At 40.9% G+C, this 22,249-nt stretch overlaps 2 protein-coding genes and 1 long non-coding RNA gene across 3 annotated transcripts in view; 2 read left to right on the top strand and 1 right to left on the bottom strand.

The window, feature by feature from the left end:
• The window catches only part of LOC144987124 (uncharacterized), a 319,301-nt gene that overhangs the window by 227,183 nt on the left and 69,869 nt on the right, over positions 1 to 22,249 (top strand). The window lies entirely within an intron of this gene.
• LOC144988377 (uncharacterized) lies at positions 2,709 to 7,053 on the top strand. The gene is made up of 2 exons (XR_013652270.1): positions 2,709 to 2,952; positions 3,111 to 7,053. It is a non-coding gene; the product is annotated as an uncharacterized LOC144988377 (long non-coding RNA).
• The window catches only part of LOC144981362 (uncharacterized), a 104,175-nt gene continuing 100,442 nt past the window's right edge, over positions 18,517 to 22,249 (bottom strand). Inside the window, exon 4 of the mRNA XM_078935194.1 lies at positions 18,517 to 21,351. Coding sequence (XP_078791320.1) covers positions 19,913 to 21,351 — 1,439 coding nt within the window. The 3' untranslated portion in view covers positions 18,517 to 19,912. The remainder of the gene's footprint in view (positions 21,352 to 22,249) is intronic.

Raw genomic sequence — 22,249 nt, 5'->3', positions numbered from 1 at the left:
TGGTCAGACTGATGACGTGTGATAAGGCCTCCAAGAATGATTGATGGAGACAGTTAAAGGGGCGGGACTTTTCCTAAAACAGCTGAAGCTACGGCTAAATCCCGGTACCGTTATTCTTATCAAAATGTCTTTAACCCATGGCACACTAGTGTGCCGCGGCACACCAGTTGAAAACCACTGTAATAGACCAACCGACTTTTAGCACTCCTTCTTCTTAGTTGCTTTTGATAATTGTGGCTTAAAGAAGATGAAAACCTAAAAAGTTGTCAAAGAAATCAGGATATGACAAGACAAGACTTTATTGATCATATGAGGGAAATTCAGTTGTTACAGCAGCCAAACAAGAAATATAGCAGTTACAAAAACAAAAAGTCCATAAAAATTTAAATAGTAATAAAAAGTATGAGTAAAACTACATGTCATGAATAAATAAGTAAATACAGCAGCAGTTTCAGCAGTCCTAAACGTTGTCATTCTATAGTCGAACTGCTGTTGGGAAGCGAATCATATTTCAAAACAACCAAAGTATTTTTTTGTGTGGAAAAATTCGTTTCTACACATTAAATACTCACTAGTGCCTCCCTCTAATGAAGTTACTTCAACAATATGGTATGGAGGCCATCAGCCTGTGGCTCTGTGTACATGAAATGAAAGCTCAGGTTGCTATGGAGTTCATTAGAACATTGGGGTTTGACCCCAGAAGTTTTGAGCATTAACAATGTATTTTAAAACATTAAATTTTTTGAGATACAAAACTTTTCCCCCTGTAAAATAAAGTCTTTCTACTGTGGTACAGAGGTAGACCTCTTATCATAAAAGTTTAGAATTTAGAGTTTACACTAAATCCTTACATTGTCAAGAGAAAGTTTTACAAGTTCTCATGTGTCTTTTGAGATGAGATATTTGATTAAAACTCTTTTTACATTCTTCACAAGAAAAAGGCTTTTCTCCTGTATGAGTTCTCATGTGTCTTTTGAGATGAAATATTTGACGAAAACTTTTTTTACATTTTTTACATGAAAAAGGCTTTTCTCCTGTGTGAGTTCTCATGTGTTTTGTGAGATAAGATACCCAACTAAAACTTTTATCACATTCTTTACAAGAAAAAGGCTTCTCTCCTGTGTGAGTGTTCATGTGTTTTGTGAGATAAGATTTCGGGCTCAAAACGAGCAACGAGAAAACCGGTCGACATTCTGGAGAAAAGGCTGGACGATGTGGAACAACAAGTAAGGATGAATAATGTCATTCTCACTGGAGAACCGATCAAACCTCGGGCAAAGCGAAATGCAGTTGGAGCTAGCATTGCTAAAGCTAATAGCACTAGCATTGCTAGTTGCTCTGAAACGGAGAGTGGTGGAGAGACTCTGGAACACCAAGTGGAATCATTTCTCACGTCTAAAGTAGGGCTGGGCGATATGGCCTTAAAATAAAATCTCCGATTTTATTTAAAGTTTTAAATCTCCGACCACCACCACCCTACTTAAGGAAATCAATAAGTACAAACGGCAGACAACTTAAAACAAATGCTGCTTTTATTTAATCAAAACCAAGACAAATGTAACGCCCATTCCTGGTATAATAAATAAATGAGCAAGCTCTTGGAATCAAAGTTAAGTATAAGATATTTCTTCTTACTCCCTTTTTGGACTTGTGTTTAAATAATTTTGTCCTGTTTTACTGTTTTACTTTTGTCTTGTTTTTGTCTAATTTTGTTATTCTAAACTTGTTTTCACTTGTTCAAAATAAAAAGGTTACTTACTTAAAGTCCCAGCTGTGTTTTAAGTCACACTTTGTAGTCTAGACTAAAAGGAGACAAACATTCACCTTGACAGTAGCACCATTTCCTAAAGGATTAACACTACAGCTCATATCTGGGCTCTAAGGTTCCTTTCTGCTTTCTATTTTTGGTGTGGCTTCCGTGTAGTAGAGATTTTGCTTCATTTTTGTGGTAAAAGGTCATGATTGTTTTTGTTTTTTTCCCAAAATAGTAAACATGAGAAAATACATTTGATTTAAACGGCCTGCCTTTTTGTTTCTGATTCTTGGTTTTCCCCCCAGAATGATTGCAGATGTCTTGTTTTTTTATTTATTTTTTTTATTTTATTTTTCTCAGATACTACTTTACATGTCAATTTGATTGCCATACGGAGAAGATGATGAAGCAGCAGGAGTCGCGGTCAACCCCCCCCCAACACCATGAAGGGCTTTGAGAAGTGTTTGATTACGGACATCTGAACCAACATGCAGTAATAAATCAAAGAGCCAAATATCTTCAAGAAATATGATGCCTGGATTCATCGCTTTCTCCAAAAGTCTGAAATGACCCTGATTTCAGCAAAGTTCTGACCTACAGACAACTTGACCTCAATTTACAGCGCAGCTGATATAAGCTGAAGAGAGATATGGACCTGAATCTAATGTCTGCAGACATAACAGCGAAGAGAACTATAAACTCTGTTTAAACCCAGAAGAACGGCTGTTAATCCGCAGAAGGAATACCAACCTTGGTCTTTCAACAGATTATGGACCCTTTTTTTATTTTACTTCCCAGCATTACCCTATTATAAAATATAATAAACCCTTGAAGTAGGTTTAGGGGATGTCATCTGGACTTGGTTTTTAAAGTTAGAAGACATTTCGCCTCTTATCCAAGAGGCTTTGTCAATTCTGAATTAGCTGGTTGAAGAGCTGGTATATATATGTGTAATGTCTTTCATTAAGTTGGTAAAAGAAGTATTTTCGTTTATGTAATTCATGCTTGACAGTTCGTTTTGGAAAATAGTCAGAGTGAGACATCTGTCGTTTCTGTTAAGTTTCGATTTTAAATTTTTGTCAGAGTGAGTGCTCTCACCATGCGTTCTCAAGTTTGATGGAGCACATTTTCACGGAGATGCGGCCATGTTCGTGCTGAGCTGGCTCTGTGCGTGCGAGCGTTGGGAATTTTCCGTCTTTGTAAGTTGATTATACATTTTATGTTTCTTAGGAAGTTGTTTAGCTGTTTCTTGTGCAGTTTAAAGTGTTTCTTACAAGCTGTGAATTAGCATTTAGCCTGTCATACCTTCTTATGGAAAGCTAATGTCTGTGAACACATTTTTTCTGTTTTATTTCAGTTACAAATAATAATATGAGTATTCTTCAAGATGAAGAGAAATTAAAGAAGCAACTCAAACTAACTTGGAAGTACTCGTATTTGTTCGCTGGCTGTCTAGCAGCATCAAGTCACATGTTGTGAGGACAGTACAGTAAAAAGACGTATTTCACAGCGCTCAAGCAAGCAGATCAAAGTAAAGCAAACATGACTCTACGCTCAGGAAGAAATTATTGCAGAGACTTTGCTAACGAGCATCAAGCTGAAACTGCTGAAAAAGAGCAAGGAAAGGTTTCAGTCGAGCAACCAATGTTGCAGCAACCTTCACAATCATTCGACGCGAAGTCACAGTCGTCAAGATTTACAAGGTCATCTCACCAGTCCTCAGCTAGTTCTGCAGCCACCAGAGCTCATGCCAAAGCACAGGCAGCTCGAGCTCAGCTAGCTTACGCAGAGAAAGAAGCTGATGTAATGAAAAGGAAAGCTGAACTGGATGCCAGTTTACACGTTCTGCAATGTCAAAAAGCGGTAGCTGCAGCCGAAGCTGAAGCATCAGCTTATGAAGAGGCAGCAATCCAAAGCGGGGAGCTCAGGCAGGAACACCATGTTGAAGCTGACGTTCTTAGCAGATCCCAACGCACAAGTGAATATGTACAACAACAGTGTGAATTTCTCTCCAACAAAGGTTCTTCACACCACTTGCCTTGGAAAAAGGAAGAAAATTACATCCAAGAAAATGAGCAAACACGTTGTCAAGTTACAACCAAAGTAGAGCAGAGCTCGCCACAGTCAGAGAAAAGAATGAAAGACAAAGCAGCTGGAATCACCTTTTCAACCAACCCAACTTTACAAAATACACCAAGACACACTTCTGATCATGCAAATTTCTACGTACCTGAGCCCAGTGGAGCACAAGACTTTGCTAGGTACCTCATTCGCAAGGAGTTGGTGAGTACAGGACTTCTACAATTTGATGAAAAACCCGAAAATTACTGGGCATGGAAAGCCTCCTTTATTAGTGCAACCAAAGACTTAAATTTGACTGCTAGAGAAGAAATGGACTTGCTAGCTAAGTGGTTGGGTCCCAAGTCATCGGAACAGGTGAAAAGGCTGCGTGCTATACACATTCTTGATCCTTCTGCTGGTTTACATATGGTTTGGCAACGCCTTGAAGAATGTTACGGATCGCCTGAGGTTATTGAAGACGCACTTTTTAAAAAAGTGGAAGAATTTCCCAGGTTGACTAACAAAGATGGTGTTAAACTACAAGAACTCAGTGACATTCTATTGGAGCTGGAGTGTGCAAAACAAGATGGTTCACTACCTGGACTGGCATATTTAGACACAGCTCGTGGAGTAAGACAAATCGTAGAAAAACTTCCATTTAACTTACAAGAAAAATGGGCAGCTGTGGGGACTCAGCATAAAGAAACTTATGGTGTGGCCTTTCCGCCTTTTTCTGTCTTCACAAAGTTCATCCAGCATCAAGCAAAGATTAAAAATGATCCAAGCTTTGCTGTAACGGTCACCAACAGTCACATTCCTCCTCGAGCAGAGAAGTTTGTACCATACCGCAAAACTACAGTGTCAGCGCACAAAACAGACATTGTTGCAGGTTCAACTCAAAGTGAGATGGATTCAGTGAAAACAGAAGAGCCAGATCGTCAGTGTCCAATCCATAAAAAACCTCACCCACTCAAAAAATGTAAACTTTTCAGAGAAAAACCATTAGCAGAATGTCAAGCTTATTTGAAAGAGCATCGAATATGTTACAAGTGTTGTGGGTCTGTTCAACACATCGCAAAGGATTGTAAAGCACTAGTTAAGTGCAGTGAGTGCAACAGCACAAGGCACATATCGGCACTGCATCCAGGTCCTGCTCCCATTACAGCGACCACAACAATAGAAAACAACAACGAAGAACAAAACAAAGACTCCACCTCTGTTGTGTCAAAGTGCACAGAGGTGTGCGGTCACATGGACACACCACGATCCTGTTCCAAAATCTGTTTGGTAAAGGTCTATCCTGCAGGACAGATGGAAAAGGTCACCAAGATGTACGCAGTGATAGATGAACAGAGTAACAGGTCACTGGCAAAATCACAGTTTTTCGACTTGTTCCAAATTGAAACACAACCTACCTCATACACTCTAAAGACCTGTGCTGGAAAAGTTCAAGCTGCTGGAAGAAGAGCTCTCAACTTCCTCATTGAGTCTATGGATGGAAAAATGAACATTCAGCTGCCACCTTTGCTCGAGTGTGACGCAATACCTGATGACAGGACAGAAATTCCTTCCCCTGATATAGCAAACCGTCATCCTCATCTCCACTCAGTCGCAGACAAAATCCATCCTGTTGACCAAAGTGCTCCAATCCTATTGCTTCTAGGAAGAGACATCCTCAGACTACACAAGGTACGTGAGCAAATCAACGGACCACACAACGCACCATATGCACAACGTCTGGATTTGGGCTGGGTTATTATAGGGGAGGTGTGTTTAGGGAAAGATCATAATTCATCAAACATTAATGTGTACAAGACACACACCTTGGACAATGGGCGACCAACCCACTTTGAACCATGTCCAAACATTATTCGTGTAAAGGAAAACTACAGAGTTGTAGCTCAGCAGGACCTTACACCAGCAAAAGAGTGTGTTAGCACGTCAGAAGTAGATCACAATATGGACAAGCTTGGCCACTCAGTGTTTGATAGATCAAAGAACGATGATGAAATTTCCCTTTCAATATATGACAGAAGGTTCCTGAAAATTATGGACAGTAAAGTTTACCAAAACAACGAGAACAGCTGGGTAGCACCACTTCCCTCTCGTGCTTCAGGGAGAAGACTTCCTCCAACAAGAGACCAAGCTCTAAAACGCCTCCGGTCACTGAGAAAGACACTGGAAAAGAAACCCGACATGAAAAACCACTACATGGAGTTTATACAGAAAATGGTGGATAGTGATCAAGGTGACCCTGCTCCGCCTCTGCCAGAAATGAACTCTAGACCTCTGGTTGCCATATCAACTGACCCAGACTGTCCTGAGGTGCTAGCCCCAGCTGCTTTACTGACACAAAAGATGAACACCATGTCTGCGCCTTCTGGAAGCTTCTCATCAGGTCAGCTGTTTGGAAAACAGCATGTTCAGCACCTCGCTGACACCTTTTGGAAAAGGTGGAAAAGGGACTATTTGTCAAAGTTGCAAATGGACTCAGGATAAACCAAACATCAAAGAAGGAGATGTGGTTCCGGTGAACGATATCCAGACCAACAGAAATGAGTGGCCGTTGGGATTGATCGTGAAATCCTTACGTGGAAAGGACGGTAAAGTACGTAAGGTGGAAGTACGCACTGCAAAAGAAGGGACTTTAAAGACTTACCTTAGACCAGTGTCAGACATTGTTGTTCTTATCCCAAATGACTGAAAACGTTACGTAAATTTGTGTTAATGTTTTAATATGATATAATTGCATTATATCAAGCGGGGAGTGTAATGTCTTTCATTAAGTTGGTAAAAGAAGTATTTTCGTTTATGTAATTCATGCTTGACAGTTCGTTTTGGAAAATAGTCAGAGTGAGACATCTGTCGTTTCTGTTAAGTTTCGATTTTAAATTTTTGTCAGAGTGAGTGCTCTCACCATGCGTTCTCAAGTTTGATGGAGCACATTTTCACGGAGATGCGGCCATGTTCGTGCTGAGCTGGCTCTGTGCGTGCGAGCGTTGGGAATTTTCCGTCTTTGTAAGTTGATTATACATTTTATGTTTCTTAGGAAGTTGTTTAGCTGTTTCTTGTGCAGTTTAAAGTGTTTCTTACAAGCTGTGAATTAGCATTTAGCCTGTCATACCTTCTTATGGAAAGCTAATGTCTGTGAACACATTTTTTCTGTTTTATTTCAGTTACAAATAATAATATGAGTATTCTTCAAGATGAAGAGAAATTAAAGAAGCAACTCAAACTAACTTGGAAGTACTCGTATTTGTTCGCTGGCTGTCTAGCAGCATCAAGTCACATGTTGTGAGGACAGTACAATATGCGTCCATGGGGGAGGAGTCAGACCTGAAACTGGAGGTATTGTCCACTTAGCCTATATGGTTTCGGGTCGTTAATAGTCCTTTGTCCTCAACTGGGGGTTGGGGAGCCAGTGACTCACTCTCCAAACTGGTCATCTGTTTCAGCGGTTACCGACTCAGGTGGAACCGGTTTGGTTTGTTTAGGTTTCAAAACACTGCCGTAGATGGATGGAAGAATATACCTGAGACCACCATTCTTATTAAGAGAAGGTTTACCCCCCCCCCCCCCCCCCCCCCAAAAAAAAAAAAAACCCACAAAATCCCCCGGCGGCCGCATCGGAAATAAATACAATTACAACGTACTATTCTTTGTTAACAAATATCAGTGACAACTAACAACTACATATCTAACTTGTGAACTAACTATAGGTGTTGTAGATTGACTGTGTGTGAGCGCGGAGCGTCTTGTGTAGTTATAGTAGGAAGGTGCGCACACGTGTGTTGGGGGTGTGTGTTGATTCTTCTGCAGCGGACCACTCTGGAGCTGCACACAAGTTTCACCTGTGCTCTCTGGTACAGACATCTTCTCAGAATATTATGTATTGCCCAGTAATAAGCAGACTGCAGACACTTTGTCACCTTTCCGGTAGCCGTGAAGCCTGACACACATGAAGAACGCGGGGGAGGAGGCTCCGCCTTTGGTTATACAGACACGTAACGTTACGCTGCAAAAAATAGTTCCCAAACAAAACATGTAGTGATGTTCATGGAAATCTAACAGCGCGCGTTCATGTTTGGTGTTACGGAGTGAAGGAGAACAGTAATACCCCCCCCCCCCCCCCCAACACAAAATCCTCCGGTGGGCGGCCGTGTCGCGCACTTAAGAACGCACGCAGCTTGTAATGGGAATTAATAATTAGAACGCAGTAAATGTGTCGTATTTCCTTGCGAGACGGAGACTTCTGTTGTAGAATGAGGATGTGTGCTTCTGAAAGCGCGCGCCTGTTTATGTAACTGTAAAGGGAGCCGCGTGCAACGTGCAGCGCAGAGGCAGACAGTGAGAGTGACAGACGCGGTGGGAGAAAAGGAGACAACAGTCTGAAAGAAAGAAGAAAAGTCTGAACACAGGACTAGCAGAAAAAGGAAATTATCAGCAAAGATGAATGTGTTTAATGTGTTTATTATAGTTCCAATCACGCACCATATGCAAAACGTAAAAAAAAAGTGCGTAAAAAAAGTGCGGTGATGCGGTGATGAGGTGATCGTCACAGCCCTAGGTGCAATAGCAGGCCTTAAAGAACAAAGAAACGGTCTGGAAGAATATTTTAGAGCATCCCTAGAAAGCGCTGTCAACAGAGAACAAAGTCTCAGTGATTATGTAGACCGAAAAATTGATAGTATGGAACTTCTTTTGAAGAACTCTTTAGATCGGTTGGAAAAGGGAGTGGTAGATCGATTTAAAAGAATGGATGAACTGTGGAAGAATGAGCTTAGTCTTATAAAGCGAACCAGTACTCCAAGTAATCCATCTTTTTTCTCTTATCCACCCTCACATACAGAGGTGGACAAAATTGTTGGTACCCCTCAGTTAGAAAAAGGCCACAATGCTCACTGAAATAACTTGAAACGTTCAAAGTAACTATAAATAAAAACAATTTGAAAATGACATAATCAAAATCAGCCATTACTTTTGAGTTGTTGATCAACAGAATTTAAAAAAAAAAACGAATGAAATGGGGCTGGACAAAAATGATGGTACCCTGATGGTATCCACAGGTATTTTGGCCCCCTCCTCATAAGCTAACTGTTCCAGTTGTCTCAGGTGTGACGGGTGTCTTCTCCAAATGACATGTTTCAGCTCCTTCTACAGATGTTCAATGGGATTCAGATCTGGGCTCATAGAAGGCCATTTCAAAATAGTCCAATGCTTTTCTCTTAGCCATTCTTGGGGTTTTTTGGCTGTGTTTTTGGATCGTTGTCCTGTTGGAAGACCCATGACCTGCCACTGAGACCAAGCTTTCTGACACTAGGCAGCACATTTCTATCCAGAATGCCTTGATAATCTTGAGATTTCATTTTACTTTGCACAACTTCAAGACACCCTGTGCCAGATGCAGCAAAGCAGCCCCAAAACAGAACTGAGCCTCCTCCATGTTTCACAGTAGGGACAGTGTTCTTTTTGTTGTTTGCTTCATTTCTGAGTCTACGGACATAGAGCTGATGTGCCTTACCAAAAAGCTCCAGTTTTGTCTCATCTGTCCAAAGGACATTTTCCCAGAAGCTTTGTAGCCTGTCATCATGCATTTTCGCAAATTCCAGTCTGGCTTTTTTATGATCTCCTTTCAACAGTGGTGTCCTCCTTGGTTGTTTGCCATGAAGTCCACTATGGCTCAAAAAACGAGGAATGGTGCGATCTGACACTGATGTACCTTGATCTAGGAGTTCACGTTTAATGTCTTTGAGGTTGTTCTGGGCTCTTTGGATACCGTTCCAACTATCCGTCTCCTCAATTTGTCATCAATTTTCCTCTTCCATCGTCTAGGGAGGTTGCATTTATCCTGTTAATAATAATAATTTATACTGTACTCATCCAACATTTGACCCATCCCCTGGGGGAGTGATGAGCTGCAGGAGGAAGTAGTGTTAAGGGTCTTGCCCAAGGGCATTTACTGGGTGATGTTAATTGCTCGCCATTGATATGGTAATTGCCCCATTACCTTTGTTCATGTTTTGTGCATGGCAATCTTTCACCGAAGTTACTTCAACACGTCCTGAATATTATTATTCCTGTTCTACCCTAAAGTACAACACCCTGTACTGGCCTTCATGACCAGCAAAAGAACTCTAAGGCAAGAGCTTTCGGAGCTCGTATGCGGCCAGTTGGACGACAATTGCTTGTTTGCTTAGTTCTGGAATAAAATACAAATACAGTAATCCCCCGCCCATCCGCGGTTTAATATTCGTGCCCCGCCCATTCGCGGGTGGCCGCAGATGACGTGACGTCACAAGCGTGAGACGCAGAACAGCACTCATTCCGCGAATTTTGAAAAACGATTTACCCTGTACTGTACTGTAAAGTATAACGACCCCGAGTTGGACAAAGCTGCGGGCGCCGGGCGCCCCCTTTTCTGCCAGTTGCTGGACCACAGCGTATGTCAATCAGCGGTGGGCTGGTGACTGGTGGATTATAATGGCAGTCATAAACATGTGCAACAGCTTGCAGATCCACTTTGAGCTTTTCCCACTCATGCGCTCACGTTTCATCCACGGATGAGCCCACATCTCTGCTCCCGTCATCTCACCGGCAACAGTTTCAAAACACATGATCATTATTACGTTTTCATTTCACAGAGGGAAAAGTCGTTTTTTTTCCTATTATTTAAATAGCCAGTTCCTAAAGTGAAAGTAATGTACATTGTGTAAAACTTTAACGTTTTATTAAAAAGAAGTGGCAGTATTTATACAGGTGGGTAGATTCACAGAAAAAGCACCGAGTGAATGGACCCCTTATGACCCCATAGGGGAAGAAAAGTCATTTTGAGAAGAAATGATCATTCAAACATGATTTTTTTTTCCAAGTCTAAAAACTACAAACAGATTGGAGACATGGAGACATCAAAGAGGTTAAGATGGGATTTGGGGTTTGACAGAGAAATCTGCTGAAAAGAACTGAACTACAAACTTAGAACCACAGATGACAAAACAGATTGCACTTTTTTATCTGCTAACAATTTTCTCTTTGATCTGTTAAGGTTTCCTGTTTTTCGTTAGCTGGAGGGACTAACTAAGATCATATGATTTGAAGAATGTTGTCGGCTGCACTGACCAACAATGTCTTCTGTCTTTTCAACTGGAAGGGACAGAAGAGACTCTTCCAGGACACGCTGTTGATGGACTGCATGTTTGGAGAGCTTGAAGCTCAAGATAGAACCGTTGTTGAAGTGAACATACCGATAGTGTTGAGATGAAGATCAGAGTCACACTGACCTGCTGACATGTGAGAGCTGTCCACACTTTGGACATGTCTTCTGTCCCTCCTCTTCATCTGATCTCTGTTCTGTGGGTCTGTCTCTTCATGTTGGTTTCCTTCTTCATCCTGACTATCAGTTACATTAAAGCTCTCCTGTTCCTCTTTAATCTGTGGAGGTTGTGGTTCTTCCTGTTCCTCTTGAATCTGTGGAGGTTGTGGTTCTTCCTGTTCCACTCTGAAGTTCCTCTGCTGGTTGCAGAGATCTTCCTCTTCAGTCATCCAATGCTGGGGGAGGACTGCAGGGAAACAAACACAACAAGGAGCCTTTTATATGTTTCCAGGACTTTAGGGTTTTTTCAAGCAGGAAAGGTGATGATTCCACTGATGACAGAAATAAACACACAGTATTGTCTGATAAGAACACGTCAATGAACACTCATGGATCATGTGTTCACATGTTACCCACTGATGAGTTCTTTGATTTAATTTTTTAAAACCTAAAAAGTGATAATATTTCCAGGGAAATATTACCATTTGCATTATTAATATAAATCTATTATTTGTTTTGCAGCATGTTAATATTCGTATAATTTTGACAGAATATATTTTTATGGAGATCAAAATTTTATATTGCTTAAGTTTTAACTTGATTTATTCTGGATTAATATTCCTTTCTGTTTTTATTCATTTTCAGTTCAGTTTTTGTGTTTTCAGCCAATGTTTATATTTTTCAGCCCGAAACCTAAGACCCCTACGACTGAGTTTGACATCCCTGAACCACATAGGTCACATACCTATGTGGTGGAGCTGCAGCTGTGGTTTCCAGATGACGTCCAGCAGTCTGCGCTGACGACAGAGCTCCTGCTCGTACTGGACGATGGTTCCTTCACAGAGTCTGCAGATTTCTTCAGCAGCAGCAGCTAGTCGCTCGCTGATCAACTCTCTCAGAGACTGAAGGGAAGACATGGTTCCTGCTCCGATCTTCAGCTCCAACTCCCACAAACACCGCCGTCCTCTTCACTGCAGCTCCCATCGATCATCTGCTAGTCTCACAATCACAGAGAAAAGGTCCAAACAGAAACTCTTCTCCTGGTTGGAGATTTTCCTGAAAGTTCCTGTGATCCTGCACGAGTCAGTTCTGCTCAGCCTGCAGACCAAACAGAAAAGACTCTGGAAGCTTCGACATGTGAAACTTCACTCTGCGTTGAAGTAGGCTGGAATGAGAACATAAACATCAACCACGGCGGACAATGATGCTGAGACCAGTCAGTGGAAGAGAAGCAAGGTCACAGATTGGATTCATATTTGGGGTGACAGCTCTATTCAGGCCAAACTCCAGGGCTCTTATCGCAACCGGGCGGTTTTTAAAAAAAAATTCTAGCAAAATGGCCAAGTGTGGTGTTGAATCTTTCCCGCCATTACTTTTTTTCCTTTCCGACCGTGGTCAGAAGCGCTGGGGAGACCTTCTCCAGGGCCGAAGGCGGATCCTCCTTCAGGGTTCACTTCCCCGTTCGGACCATCAGATTCTCCAGGGCGGGTTAATACATTGTCAATAGCATTTATTCTGGGGGAAACCTTCTTTTTATTATCATTTCCTTCCTCCGTTAACACACAACATGAATGTGCGCCCCCAACACACTTCTGCTGCCTCCTCTCACTCCCTCCTGCGCTGCACGCGCTCTCCTCTCTCTTACACACAGACGCGCGCGGCCCCATCACATACACATCCCCATTCCACAACAGTGGGTACAGACTAGAGCCCTGCGAGGGACTGTTTTCTTTATCCCGCTCCCGCCTGCGCCCGCCAAATTTCTGCCCATTACTGCCCGCTCCTGCAACGTATGTGTTACACTCCCGCAATATGTATGTCCACTCCCGTCCGCACCCGCAAAACTCTGAAAATTTATTCTGGCACAATATTAGAGATGCATGGATTTTGTGTCTTCTTCTGTCCCGCAGGAAAAAAAAAAAGAATTTGTATTGATATTATTAAAGAGATTCATGGAGTGTTATTTTATTTTGTTTTTTTGTTTTTGTTTCTCTGGCCTGGATGTAAAAAAAAAAAAAAACAATTGAGAAACTTCTCCAAAAGTCAAACTTTCCTTGCTCAGCTTTTGTGCTGTAAATCAGCTGTCCCCAACCTTTATTGCGCCACGAACCGGTTTGATGTCTGGCAAAATTCTCATGGACCGGTATGTTCTATGTGGCGGACACACTCTGCAACAACGCTGCAATAAAGGCAGAGACATGTGATAAGACCTACTCTGCACTTTGATTTTGACACGCTATACATTGTACATCGCACAGGTGTCATCATCTTCTCCCCTTCCCACAATCATGGTGCTAAAAAGAAGTAAACACAACAGGAAGAAATAACTAAGGTTGAAACAACATAACTGCTGATGAAAGGACCCGTAGGCAAAAAAAACACCCGTTCTCAACCCTATTTTGACCAAAGCAGGCAAAGGGGATTGATTTAATTCCCTGTGATGCCAGCTCCCACAGTAACCCCTGCAGCCTGTGGAACTCTGACAGCAGACCAAACGTGCACGTGACCGACACTACAATACAACAAAATAATATGACTTACATGAAAACTGTGGAATTTTCTAAACATAACAATAAATACGTCCTCTCTGCCCGCAACACTCCCTGGTTGCTATTATTATAACATTTAAACATGCCTTCAAAATAAGTGCATGGAAAAATCCAACTCACCACAATGCTGAATGGTGCGTAGGAATTTCCCGTTGGGATAAATCCGTATTTTAAGTACGACTCCTGATACTGTTTATTAAATGTAGCTTTCTATTTTTTGGAAGTCGAAGGCTCCTCTTCTGTCTGCTGGCTGGGCCTTTTCCACTTGGCAAAGAAACTTTCCAAAGACGTTTGTTTTATTTTCATTTAGCTAGTTCCTGGGTTTTATTTTAGCAGTATCCTATCACGTGACTGAGACGAGCAAATTGACCTGCGTCAAGAGTAACATAGAAGGATGTAACAGAGAATCGGGCAATTTGTCTAAATAAAACATCTTTCAGATTCCGGAATAAATAAAACGGAAGTCATGTAAGTTATTTTATTTTTTCTGTGCGGCCCGGTACCTCGGTCTGCGGACCAAGGGTTATGCTGTAAATACCTTGTTTGAGGTTGTTTTCTACATCGTCTATTGACATGTTTTCCATCATGTTGCAAGGCAACATCCCTATATCCCGCTGTTTTTTTTTGGGTGCCCATTCCCGCCCGCAGCAAAATTCCAACCGCGCGCTCCGGCGAGATTTGCGTTAGGTCCCACCGGACCCGATCCCAATGCAGCCCTCTAGTACAGACGATCCTGGCTCCAATGCCTTCTTCACCGTTGAGGATTCTTCTGCGCATGTGGGTCACTTATGGGTCATTTCACGGTCACACAGAAGATCACCAAAATTCGCATTTAATTGGAAATGTGAACGGCCTTGCAAAAAAATCTGAAAAAAAAAATCGGAATTGAGCATTAATTCGTGCAGTGTGAACGTAGTCTGATAGACTCTACTACGCCTCTTGGACACTTCAGTCTTTTATTTATTGTAATTTAGTGTTTTTATTTTTGCTGTTGAATTCTAGTGGCCCTATGCACAGTGGTTAGCACTCTTGCCTCACAGCAAGAAGGCCTCTGGTTCAAATCCCGGCTGGGGGACCTGAAACAGAACAACAACGGGGGACCTTTTTTATATGGAGTTTGCATGTTCTTGTTGCATGCGCGGGTTCTCTCCGGGGTATCCGGCTTCTCCCACCGTCCAAAAACATGCTGCATAGGTTAATTGGTCACTCTAAATTGTCCCTAGGTGTGAGTGTGAGAGTGAATGGGTATGTGGTTGTGGACATTCTAGCAGCCATGGGAGGGGGACCACTGCCAAGTATCCCCCCCCCCCCCCCCCCCCCCCCCCCCAAGGTGCATCACAGGCTAAACCCCCAACCCCCTCACCCTAATATGAGATTATATGAGGAAGGGGGTAAGTTGGGGACAGCTGGTAGACTGTCAGCAGACTGACAGCAGCTCTTTAGCTCCACAAAGAAAACTCTGCAGTTTCCCAAAAACCTTCTGAAGCAGAAAAACCAGGAGACTTCCTGTCTGTCTGTCAGTGTTGGAATCTTCCTCCATCTTCAAATGATGAAGGTTTCTGCTTTGGAACATTCCAGAAAGCCTTTTGAAAGCCTCCTGATGATGCTGGAGGACAGGGAGGAGTGCAGGAGGATGCAGGAGCTCCCAGAGGAGGAGAGGCAGGAGGAGCAGAGGGAGCGGCTGCTGGAGCAGAAGCAGCTGCAGACGCACTTTTGGCTCTGGGCTTCAAACTTTGATCAGGAGGAAGAGGAGGAGCTAAAGAGGAGCAGGAATGCTGGGAGTGGGACTGGAATTCAGACTGAATCCAACATTTAGGGAGAAAAATGGAGTCTTCCAGAAATAAATCCATGTTTCAGAAACGGGAACAACTGGCAACAACTGGCCACAACTGAACCGCTTAGCTGTGGTGGAGCGGTCCCCTCCTGTGATGCTGCATTTGGCTGTCTATGCGGCTGTTCATCCATCGTATTCACGTTTACATGATCTGGTACGCCCTCCGTCATCGCCAATCACTGTTTCCCTGTAACCAAGGTTTTACAACAAGACCAATGATTGGCTGCAAAGCATGCTGGGAAACGTGACATACTGCTATTGTTGTTATGCTGCGAGCTAAAGGTAAGTGCATTAGGCAAAGCAGCAAGCTTAATATGATATTTTTCAGATTTTCATCGAGACAATAACAGATCGATCATTCTTGCTTTAATTTTTACCCCTATTAAATGCTCACAGAGACACGGAAGTAGCGGCAGGAAGCAGCTTTTGCAGCAAGATGACGGAGGGCATACCAAATGTGAATGAACGTGAATACGATGGATGCTTTTGTGCTTTTTAAAATGAATAAATCTGTTCTCTAAACATCCTCCGTATCTTCAATGCAATGTAATGAGACTCAGACAGACAGAAATGTGAAGGTATCTGCTGTAAATATGACGTAAATTAATAACAGGATAAATGATCGGCTAGTCAGTTAGCATGTATCCTTATAGCCTTCGAATGTAAAGCAACTGTCTGCTAAAGTTAATAAAAGACAAGTCCTGAATATTATTATTCCTATTCGACCCTAAACTACAATATCAGCTGTCTGTCAACCGACCAGCCAGTTGCCCAAATGCCGGCATACATCAAAGAGCTCTGCGGCGGCGCTAGTAGTAGCTTGCAGGAGTTATCGTATGACAAAGCAGCCTAGTTATCATAAATCTTTTGATATTTTTCTTATATTCATTGAGACGGTAATAAAGTGATCATTTTTGTTTTTCATGTTCCTTTTTTGAACGAATATGGGTCACAGAGACACGGAAGTTACCGCTGAAAGCGGCTTTTGCCGGCGTACAGAGAGCACATCCGCGTGAATGACTTATGACGTGAATCTGTGGGAACAAGATATATTTTAATATCTTAATGTCAGGACACGGGCTCCGTAAAATTAAGTAAATTTTTCTATTGTTTTTTCACTGTAATAAGAATTTTTTAACTATTGCTTGTCTTTGTTATTAACTAGCCAATTTAATGTTTATTTATAGTCGTAATTATTCTCTTTAGAAACAGTTTTTTAGGATCTTTTTTGCTTGAAATTTTTTTTTTTTAATCTTACTTGTTTACTTAAGAATTTTTTTTTTCATTACTGTAGTTTGGAAATACAATGCATGAATGAGATCAGGTTTAGTTAGTCTCATATGCGTTTTGTAGTCAAATCTGAACATTGGAATGAGACACAGTTTGATGACGTCACAACAGCTCTCTAAACGTTTTCTTCGATACATTTTTTCCATTTTGATTTTCTTTTCTTTATTATCTCCTGAAGTAAAACTGTTTAAAAAACATTTGAAGCTTTTTGAAGCATATTGAGGTTCTTTTAAGCAGTTTATACGTTTCTTTTTAAATAAAGTTTCTGCACGTGACCCGGAAGTAAACAGCACCAGGCGCTAGCAGCGTTAGTTAATTAGCAGGCTAGCAGCGTTAGCTTGTGTTGAGAGGAAGGTGGTGTTTTTTGGGGACGTTTGTGAGGTTTTTGGACAGAAAGGACGATACGTGGTTCGCGTGGGAACTCTCAGCATTTTCCAAAGTGTCGTAAATGAGTGAAGAAGTGTTGAACGGAAAGACAACTTGGATTGCTGTGATTGTGAGACTAGCAGATGATCGATCGGAGCTGCAGTGAAGAGGATGGCGGTGTTTGTGGGAGTTGGAGCTGAAGATCGGTCGTCATATTTATAGATTGATTTAGCTTAAATAACACAATTCAAAGCAGACAAAACTATAAATATAAACATCCAGGTGGCAGATCAAATTTTCATTACAAAAAGTTAAAACATGTGAAATAAAAAAAAAGAAAAAGTTAATGTCAGGAACGTCTGTAGAAATGTTAAACTAAAGGGTAAAAATACAATGAAAATGATTAAATTTTTTGAAATTAATAAGACTATAATAAAGCAGTTTTTTTCTAAACACCACATTCTAAAGTATTTCATCAAGCTCCATCTGCGATTGTATGTTTGTGGACATTAAGTTGTTATCCGGGGGCCAGAGTTGGTGAAATCGAGGGAAACCTTAGGATGTTAGCTCAGAGTAAGTCACGCAGGCGGTAATGATGCCCGACGGAGACAATCAGAGGTGGTTAAGTTAAACGTAGCTTCAGTGTGTAAACTTGTTAAGTCGATGTCAGACACTGTAATTTTCTCTGGTCCCCTGCCGAACTTAGTCAATGATGAAATGTACAGCCACTTTTCTTCATTTAACTGCTGGCTTTCTAGATGGTGCCCAGACAACGGCGTTGGTTTTGTGGATAACTGGAGTGCCTTTTGGGGGGAAGTCCGGTCTCATGCGGAGAGATGGCGTCCATCCTGATTCTCCCGAGCACATTTTTAGTGCAAGGGGTGTAGACTTCCAACAAACTTAATCCTGATTTGTGACAGTAGTTGACATTGAAATGTTGACTCAGACAAATCATATGTTAACTGTTGTCATCTGGCTCCATCCATATGCATCAGGAAAATGGCAGCTGAATTGACTTCTTTTGGTTGGAGCTGAAAGTAAGAAATTTTTTATGGGAAACATCACACTGGCTCGGTCCAGATCACTTAAACAATCAGTGGGTCCTCCTTTTGTTTCTGTCTTTGTCTGCACCTGTGCAGACTTCCTGTAGAGGTCAGAATTGGACAAAAACAACAAGTGGAAGAACATCAACACTATAGAAAAACAAACAAATTTCTATGCAGAATACAAAAACTCAGAACTCAGTCCTGAGTTCAGCAGTCAGAACTGGACCTGGGGAGTCCAGCTTTGGAACCTGCAGAGAACCAACAAACAGCAGAAACCCACACTGTTGGAAAGACTTCACACTTCTGACTGATGTTCATGTCCACTTTATTCTTCACAGATTGGAACAGAACAATGAGAACCAAAAAGAACAGAGGAACAGTTCTAATGTCTACTAGAAAACATGAATCACAAGAACCCCAGACACAAACACCATTCTGGCTCTTTATCCGCCTCTTCCTGAATACATTTTTACTTAATTCTTTCTTCACTAAACTTTTATTTGCTTGGAAGACTAAACAAAATATAAACTATATATTTTTTATATTTAAAACAATATTGAAATGTTCACGAACCACATAGTGTTAGATTTAGAGATGTATAGAATAATTTTAGTTTCGCCATGGTAACACATAGACTTACACAACATTATTTTAGCTTATACCACTGTCTGGGTAAATACTTGATTCTGATTGGCTGCTGGGTGTAGAATTAAAAGTGATAATCCAGTCATAACCGCAGGCCTAAAAATGAAGTTCCGGTCACATAGATTTAATGTTCTATATAACTGCACTGGCATCTTTACCACCACCTTTAGCTTCCTCATCTGGACAAAAATTAGGGGTAAGATGCGAACTTTATCTCTGAACTGATGCTTCATTTACCACATTTTTGTTTGCTGCTGTAGCCAAAATCAGTTTAGCACATCATGTAACAAATAGTCCCCTTTTTGTGACACAATTTAAATACAAAAAAAAACAACAATAAACTACCAAAAACTAATTGAATAGTTATTCTTTTTGCAAGTGGCCATGGAATAAGCAGGTTAATGGTCTTCAAAATGTGCGTTAAGAGAAATGAACACATTTTACAGAAGCAAGGCAACACACTTCCACGGTGTAGAAAAATGCACAGAGTCTGTCAGTGTCCCTTACATAAAAAACAACCACAATGTATAACTCAAAAACGTTTAACAATATCACAAAAGTACAAAAATCTACTAAGAAATATCAACCAACAAAAATGGAACATCAACATTTCTCTAAAAATCAAATCTATTAATTTCATGAAGTTAAATATCTTAAAAAGTGAAACTCCATTATGTTTAGAATCAATACACAATCCCTTATTTGAGATATGTGATCATAGTGGCGTATAGATGACAAACACCTAAAAATATTGTCACAGAATCAGAAAAAAATGTTTTCAAGACTCATGTCAGATTTCAGAAAAACTGTTCACTTCAATGCATCCAATAATCACTTCTGCCTCCTTATTACTGAGTAACTGCATCAATGTGGTCTGGAGGCCATCAGCCTATGTACATCTAATGAAAGATCAGGCTGCTTTGATAGCTGACCAGTTTCTCTTCTACATGCGTCCTCTTGTTTTAAGGTCAACTACATAACTAAAATTTTTATTACATACTTTACACAAAAAAGGGTCATTTGAGACTAAATACATCATAAAAACTTGTTTTATATTGTTTACAAAGAAAAGGTTTCTCTCCTGTGAGTTCTCATGTGTCTTTTGACATGAGATGAAAAACGAAAACTTTTTTCACATTCTTTACACGAAAAAGGCTTCTCTCCTGTGTGAGTTCTCATGTGTTTTTTAAGATCAGATACATGCCTAAAACGTTTATCACATTCTACACAAGAAAAAGGCTTCTCTCCTGTATGAGTTCTCATGTGTGTTGTGAGATTAGATAAACACGTAAAACTTTTATCACATTCTTTACAAGAAAAAGGCTTTTCTCCTGTGTGAGTTCTCATGTGTGTTTTGAGATGAGATATTTGATTAAAACTTTTTTTACATTCTTCACAAGAAAAAGGCTTTTCGCCTGTGTGAGTTCTCATGTGTGTTGTGAGATAAAATACACAACTAAAACTTTTATCACATTCTTTACAAGAAAAAGGCTTCTCTCCTGTGTGAGTTCTCATATGTGTTGTGAGAATAGATGCAGTACTAAAACTTTTATCACATTCTTTACAAGAAAAAGGCTTTTCTCCTGTGTGAGTTCTCATGTGTGTTGTGAGAATAGATGCAGTACTAAAACTTTTATCACATTCTTTACAAGAAAAAGGCTTTTCTCCTGTGTGAGTTCTCATGTGTACTTTGAGATCATAAATATAAGTAAAACCTTTGTCACATTCTTTGCAGGAAAAACGGGTTTCTCCTGTGTGACTTCTTATGTGTGTTGTGAGATTAGATGCACTACTAAAACTTTTATCACACTCTTTACAAGAAAAAGGCTTCTCTCCTGTGTGAGTTCTCATGTGTGTTTTGAGATCATAGATTTGAACAAAACATTTATCACATTCCTCACAAGAAAAAGACTTCTCTCCTGTATGAGTTCTCATGTGTGTTTTGAGATGAGATAAATAACTAAAACTCTTCTTCAGATCTCTGTTCTGTGGGTCTGTGTCTCCATCTCTAGTTGATGTTGATTCTGTCCCTTCATCTGTAGTTGATGTTGATTCTTCATGTTGGTTTCCTTCTTCATCCTGACTATCAGTTACATTAAAGCTCTGCTGATTCTTTAGATCTGCTTCATTGTTCTCATCTTCCTCATAAGTAGGAATCTCCATCAAGGTATCAGTCTCCTGCTTCAGATCAAGCTGATCTTCCTCCTGACTGAAGAGCTCATCTTTAATCTGTGGAAGTTGTTGTTCTACTTGTTTCTCTTTAATCTGTAGAGGTTCTGGTTCCTGCAGTCCCCCTTTAATTTGTTGGGTATCTGGTTCCTGCAGTTCCTCTTTAATCTCTGAAGGTTCTTGTTCTTCATGTTCCTCTTTAATCTGTGGAGGTTTTGGTTCTCCATGTTCCTCTTTAATTTGACAAGGCTTTGTTTCCCACTGTTCCATTCTTAAAGTGCTCTGTTGGTTGCACAGATCCTCTTCACTTGCATAATGCTGAGGGAGGACTGCAGGGACAAAAAGACAAAAAAGGAGACCTTTAATACTTTTAAAGGTCTTTGTGTATTGTCAAGAAATAGCCTGTCTTAGTTCCCTTTCACAGTTAAGATGTAGGTGAGGTCAGTCTTTCAGTCTTCAGTAGGTCAAACACCTAATTAAAGAAACGTACAAGTTTTCAAAAAAGTTTACAGACTATATTTTAATAAACACACAGTCCCCACACTGACACACTCCTCGTTTACAGTCATAAGGTGGTGGTCATTGATCTTGTTTTCCCTACCCTATCTCTTATGGGGGGAGTCAGACGCTCAGTGGTGGTTGAGTCCCTTAGGCAGGACTCTAGACCAACAGTTCTCAAAGTGTGGCCCGGGGTCCAATGGCGACCTGCAGGAACATTTTTGTGGCCCTCAAAAAATCCTAAATGATCGTTATCAAACCAGCTGTACTTTGTTTGGAAACATATTGTTTCAGGGTTTCTGGAACAATCTGAAGGAAAAAAGGTAATTACACTTGGGTGTCAATGGTACAGCGTATTAAATTCACCACAAGAGGGCAGACTAGGGTTGGGCGATGTCCCCTAAATTGACAGTTGACGATGTTTGCAGTCAACCATCGGGATGGACAATGATATCGGTGGTGGTGGTGGGGTATTTTTAATTTTTCGTTCTTATATAATTGCCATTCGTCATTTTACTTTATTACTTATTACTTTATTTTATTTCCCGAATAATGACTCATCCTCGATGATCCAGTCTAAACTGAGGGAAGTGACTTTAAAAAAAATCAAATAAACAAAGTAGAAAAGAAGTGGTCCGGTCCTGCGTTTGATTAGACCGGTGGAGCAAGCGACCGTGTCTCTAGCAGAGCAGACGGACTTACAGTTTTGTGTTTTAGGGGAAGTAAGGA

The sequence above is a fragment of the Oryzias latipes genome, chromosome 2, assembly GCF_053564925.1.
Source record: "Oryzias latipes strain Hd-rR chromosome 2, Olatipes_Hd-rR_3.1".
Classification (NCBI taxonomy): domain Eukaryota; kingdom Metazoa; phylum Chordata; class Actinopteri; order Beloniformes; family Adrianichthyidae; genus Oryzias; species Oryzias latipes.
Note: the sequence above shows the minus strand (reverse complement) of the source record. Positions and strands in the feature narration are given on the sequence as shown.